This window comes from Rana temporaria, chromosome 6 (genome assembly GCF_905171775.1).
Source record: "Rana temporaria chromosome 6, aRanTem1.1, whole genome shotgun sequence".
NCBI classification, from domain to species: Eukaryota; Metazoa; Chordata; class Amphibia; order Anura; family Ranidae; genus Rana; species Rana temporaria.
In genome coordinates, this window is record NC_053494.1 from 29,914,940 (window position 1) to 29,920,939 (window position 6,000).

Sequence of the window (6,000 nt, forward strand, 5' to 3'; positions counted from 1 at the left end):
GGGATCATGAACAGCATATAATAGGTAGTCACTCCCAGTCTTGCAGTTCAGACAGATACGATCCTTAACATTGGGTCTCATCCATACCTTTGCATGGGTTGCGCCTCCTATATGGGAAATAACTTTACGCCGGACGTACGACTTACGCAAACCGCGTATATTATGCACCGGGCGCAAGTACGTTCGTGAATCGGCGTATCTCCCTCATTTGCATATGTGCATAGAAAATCAATAGGAGCGGCAAATGCGCCCAGCGTAAATATGCGCCCACGATACGACGGCGTAGGCAAGTTACGTCGGTCGTAGGAAGCCTATTTTTAGGCGTATCTCAGATTGTGGGCACGGCGCACAGATACGACGGCGCATAGTTACACTTACGCGGCGTATCTTGAGATACGTCGGCGTAAGTGCTTTGTGAATCCGGGCCGAAGTGGTTTATATTTACAACAAATCTTTGAAATCACCTGCCACATAGAAGTAGGTTAATGGTACTATGCTGCATAAACTATCCAAGTCAGGATCTATCTATCATCACGTGACAGCTTGACCTACGTCTACATATATATAGTGCATACAGAACTTGCACATATATCTGTATACAGTATGGGCCAGATTCACAAAAGGGATACGACGGCGTTTCTCCTGATACGCCGTTGTATCCCTGTTTCTATCTATGCGACTGATTCATAGAATCAGTTACGCATAGATAGCCATAAGATCCGACAGGTGTAATTGTTTTACACTGTCGGATCTTAAGATGCAATACCGCGGCCGCCGCTGGGGGGAGTTCGCGTCGTAAACCAGCGTCGGGTATGCAAATAAGAAGTTACGGCGATTCCCGATGGTTTTTCGCGTTCGCTACGTCGCCGCTAGTCTAGTTTCCCGTTGCAAATTTAGTCGTTTAGTCGTCATTTTGGGTGCCCTAACTTTAGTCAGCAATCGTATTGCTGTCTAAAGTATGGCCGTCGTTTGCGTAACACGTCCGGGAATACGGAAGTACGCTACGCGCGTCGCCGTTCGAAAAAATGACGTCACGGCGCGCTAACCCCAACGGGAATTGCAAAACGGAGCATGCGCAGTAGGTCCGGCGCAGGAGCGTGCCTAATTTAAATGGCACACGCCCATTTGAATTGGCCCGCCTTGCGCCGGAGTTTTTTTTTTGCGGCGTAGTTTTCATCGCAAGTGCTTTGTGAATCAGGCACTTGCGATGAAAACTTGCGGCGGTGTAACGTATCTACGATACGTTACGCCGCCGCGATTCTACGTGAATCTGGCCCCCTATTTTTAGGCGTATCTCAGATTGTGGGCACGGCGCATAGATACGACGGTGCATAGTTACACTTGAGATACGTCGGCGTAAGTGCTTTGTGAATCCGGGCCGAAGTGGTTAATATTTACAACAAATCTTTGAAATCACCTGCCACATAGAAGTAGGTTAATGGTACTATGCTGCATAAACTATCCAAGTCAGGATCTATCTATCATCACGTGACAGCTTGACCTACGTCTGCATATATATAGTGCATACAGAACTTGCACATATATCTGTATACAGTATATTTGTAATGTATATATATATATATATATATATATATATATATATATTATATCTCAATGGTATAGAATAGAAGTAAAGCAAGCCTATCTTCAACAAATCACACCCGTCCTACAAAAGGGAACTACTAACTCTCATTGTAACACAGATTGGGAGTCTATACTAGGAATTCCACATTGTACACAGACCTATTGACAATATCACCAGCAAAAACTTTCCAGAACTCTAGCCAAAAATCCTAGCATCACTGCTGAGTGATCATTGACAGTATCTATACATTTTCCTTCAAATGCAAAATAAAATATTCTTTAAATGCAATATGTGTATAAAAGTTTAACAAAAATATCTATCTTCAAATACATATCTGATCTCAATGATTTTTGTCTTTCCTTTGGTATTCAATAGACTCAGTTATTATATACCAGGATATGGGTCCTTATTTCCAAGAAAGTGACAGTTATTTTTTCCTAAACTTAATAAAAAATTTAAAAAATAAAACAGTCACATGGCTGAAATCATAGGTTACCTGGATTTCAGTAAAGGATATTTTCAGAAAATTTAAATACCATATATTGCATATTGCTGATAGATTCCATTCATTGATCGTACATACGAGACTTACCTGGCTGAGCAAGGAATGGTCAAGTGTAGCCAGTATAGTGCGTACTTCATTGCCTAGGCAGGTGCCAGTAGTATGTTTCACATACAGATCTGATCAGTAGCCTTCTTGCTTCTTAGTATAAAGAAATCTATACTACATTGCTTCGAAACTCTCCTTGTATCGCTCTCCCTTCCTTAGATTTCTCATCAGTTCCATGCATCCCTCTCCCAGACCCCTCCTCTGCTCACCCCTCCCTTCAGTTTCCCTGTCTTTGCATTGAATGCACTAACTGTATTCCTCTATTCTCCACGCCATTCCCAATGCTAGGATCCCTCGTCTCTTTTCTCAAGATATTTGGGGTTATTTACTAAAGGAAAATCCACTTTGCACTACAAGTGCAAACTACAAGTGCAAAGTGCAGTAGAGCTTCCCATCATTTCAGATCTACCCCTCAGATTTACAGGGACTGCACTTCCAAGTACAATTTCAGTGCAATTTCAAGTGCACTTTGCACTACAAGTGAAATTGCACTTGGATGTGCAGTGGCTGTAGATCCGAGGGAGACATGCAAGGAAAATAAAAAACAGCATTTTAGCTTGCACGTGATTGGATAATTAAATCAGCAGAGCTTACCTTCATTTCAGATCTACCCCTCAGATTTACAGGTACTGCACTTCCAAGTGCAATTTCAAGTGCACTTTGCACTTGTAGTGCAAAGTGGATTTGCCTTTCGTAAATGACCCCCAGTGTGTCTCCTGAGCAGGGATAGTGCTATGGGGGTTATTTAGGAAAGGCAAATCCACTTTGCACTACAAGTGCAAACTACAAGTGCACTTGAAATTGCACTTGGAAGTGCAGTCGCTGTAAATCTTAGGGGTAGATCTGAAATGATGGTAAGCTCTGCTGATTTTATTATCCAATCATGTGCAAGCTAAAATGCTGTTTTTTATTTTCCTTGCATGCCCCCCTCGGATCTACAGTGACTGCACTTCTAATTGCACTTTTAGTGCAATTTAATTGCACTTGTAGTTTGCACTTGTAATGCAAAGTGGATATTCTTTTAGTAAATAACCCCCTATGTGTCCCTGTGGGTCATGTCTAACTGGCAGTACTGGTCAGTCTAGAGACCCATTTTTGCTAAAGTTTACACGTGCGCCATGGACAGGCATTTCATCCATGTTTTTAAAGCATCACGAATGCCTGTTAATGCTCTGTACCAATTCTGTCCATTGCAGTTGACAGTGTAGTTCACATGGTCACATTCATAGTGCTTTGCGTGACGCCAAAACGTATTTATTATGCAGCGTTCAGCTGGCTTTTCAACTCCCCACATGTCTTCTTTCGTGTCAATGTAAAGGCGCCGCAAAAGCACCACAAATGCCTAACAAATGTGCCAATTGCATATACAGTATAAGTTATAGTACAGGAATCCATACAATAAAAAAACCAACACTGAGGAGGCATCTGGCAAGCATTATTCAAAGTGTTACAAAACCCACAACAGTAAAATCAGTGGGCCAGATCCACAAACGAATTACCCCGTCGTATCTCTGTTTTGTATCCACAAAACAAGATACGACTTAATCTGGGCTCGATCCGAAAGGCGTACGTCTTAGTACGCCGTCGGATCTAAGGTGCATATTTACGCTGGCCGCTAGGTGGCGTTTCCTTCGAATTCCGCGTCGAGTATGCAAATTAGCTAGATACGGTGATCCACGAACGTACGTCCGGCCAGCGCATTTTTTTACGTTGTTTCCGTAAGGCTTTCTTCGGCGTATAGTTACCCCTGCTATATGAGGCGTATTCCATGTTAAGTATGGCCATCGTTCCCGCGTCGAAATTTTAAAATGTTACGTCGTTTGCGTAAGTCGTTCGCGAATAGGGCTTTGCATAGAATGACGTCACCGTCGTAAGCATTGGCTTGTTCCGGTTTAATTTCGAGCATGCGCACTGGGATACCCCCACGGACGGCGCATGCGACGTTAAAAAAAACGTAATTTACGTCGGGTCACGACGTATTAACATAAAACACGCCCCAATCACATACATTTGAATTGCCTGCCCTTAAGCCGCCTTAGTTACACTACGCCGCCGTAACTTACGGCGGGAATTCTTTCAGGATACAAAAAAAACCCTGTAAGTTACGGCGGCGTAGCGTATCAGACACTACGCCGGACGGAAGAATGCGCCGCCCTACGTGGATCTGCCCCAGTCTGTATATGCGGTAAAGCATGCTTGTTATACTACTGTGGACATACCTCCCAACATTTTGAGATGGGAATGAGGGACACCTATCAGCAAAAGTATGCAGGTATAGGACACACACCCCTGCCACGCCCCCTTAAAGGAGAATTGTACAAAAAAAAAACAAGATTGGTTAAACCCACAAGTGCCTTTTTCACCACTACTATTCCTATATATTGGGTTTTGGAATTTACAAATGCAGACATTCAGGGCTTTTTTTCTCAGAGAATAGGTGCAGGAACTCCTCCCTTCCAAGCCACCATTGACTCCCCCCCCCCACCCACCTCCGAGCAACAATTGAACCCCCTGCAAAAATAGATCCCCTCCAGCATCAATAGACCCTACAGGAGCAAGCAACGGAGACCCCTCCCTCAACAGTACATACCTCCTAGCAACAACTGACCCCCCAGCAACAATAGATTCCCCACGAGCAACAGAAGAACTCCCCAGCAACAATAAACCCTCTTGTTTTGCAAAAATAGATTCCCTCCAGCAACAATATATCCCTCAGCAGCCAGCTTCAATAGACTCTCCAGCACACCCCAGCACCTCTTTCCATTACATACATTCAGTTTGGGAGGTGCCGGAACTGCGTTCCCCCGCGTTCCCGCTGAAAAAAAGCCCTGCAGACATTTATTAATCAGATGAAAGGTTTAGCACTGGAAAAAACTTTTTGATAGATAAAATGTGCATTTTATGTACAACTATATAGATCAGACCAAAATGAGGAGGAATGAGGGACAGATGGACATTGCTCCAAATCGGGGACAGTCCCTCCAAATCAGGGACATTTGGGAGCTATGCCGGTGGAACCTAAGGGATTAATCCTCAGTATTGTGTAAAAAGGCCCTGTGATCCTATCTTCTCTGATCCTTCCTTTCTTCCACAGTCCCCAATCCATTTCCTGATAGTATAGAGCAGGGGTCTCCAAACTTTTCAAACAAAGAGCCAGTTTATTGTCTTTCAGACTTTAGGAGGGCCGGATTGTGGCCAGCAGGGGCAATAAATGTCAATGGCCCAGTATTAGTGAAAATAAATATGGCCCCAGGGTTGGTGGTTAATAGGAAGAGGAGTAGTATCCCATCATTGGCATCGGTGGAAGATATAGTGCCCCATTGTTGGTGTTAGTGGGAGAAATATTGCCTCATATCAGTGGGAGGAATAGTGCCCCAAGGGCCAGGTAAAGGCTAGCAAAGGGCCACATCTGGCCCTCGGGTGGTGTGTACTGCTAGAGAGTTTTTTTTTTATCTTGGGAGAGTGCATGTGATCAGCACAGAACCAATCAGCACTGTCCAGAGAGTCAGGATTCCTTCAGCCTCATAGAACAGCCAGAGTAGAATGCAAACTTCTCAGACCTACAAGCTTTAACCAGGCACTGAGAGAAGTCACAAGACTGCACTAAATGATGATGAAAAAATGTATTTAGCAGTTTAGATTTACTAAAATAATTGCATTTCCATGCTCTGTGTACTGTGGGAGACCAGATATAGTGAATGCAGGTTCTGGGTTTAGTAACACTGTAGCATAATGCAAATGCATCAATAACACATCTTAACACAACAAATGCATTAGTTCTCACTTATGGTATCTAAAATTTTAA

The 6,000-nt window shown here is 43.6% G+C and overlaps 1 protein-coding gene across 1 annotated transcript in view; it reads right to left on the reverse strand.

The window, feature by feature from the left end:
- LOC120943328 (glucagon receptor-like) overlaps window positions 1-2,344 on the reverse strand; it is a 90,405-nt gene extending 88,061 nt beyond the window's left edge. The window contains exon 1 of the mRNA XM_040356563.1: window positions 2,178-2,344. Within this exon, the coding sequence (XP_040212497.1) occupies window positions 2,178-2,227 (50 nt within the window). The 5' untranslated portion in view covers window positions 2,228-2,344. The remainder of the gene's footprint in view (window positions 1-2,177) is intronic.
- Between the last annotated feature and the right edge of the window lie 3,656 nt (window positions 2,345-6,000).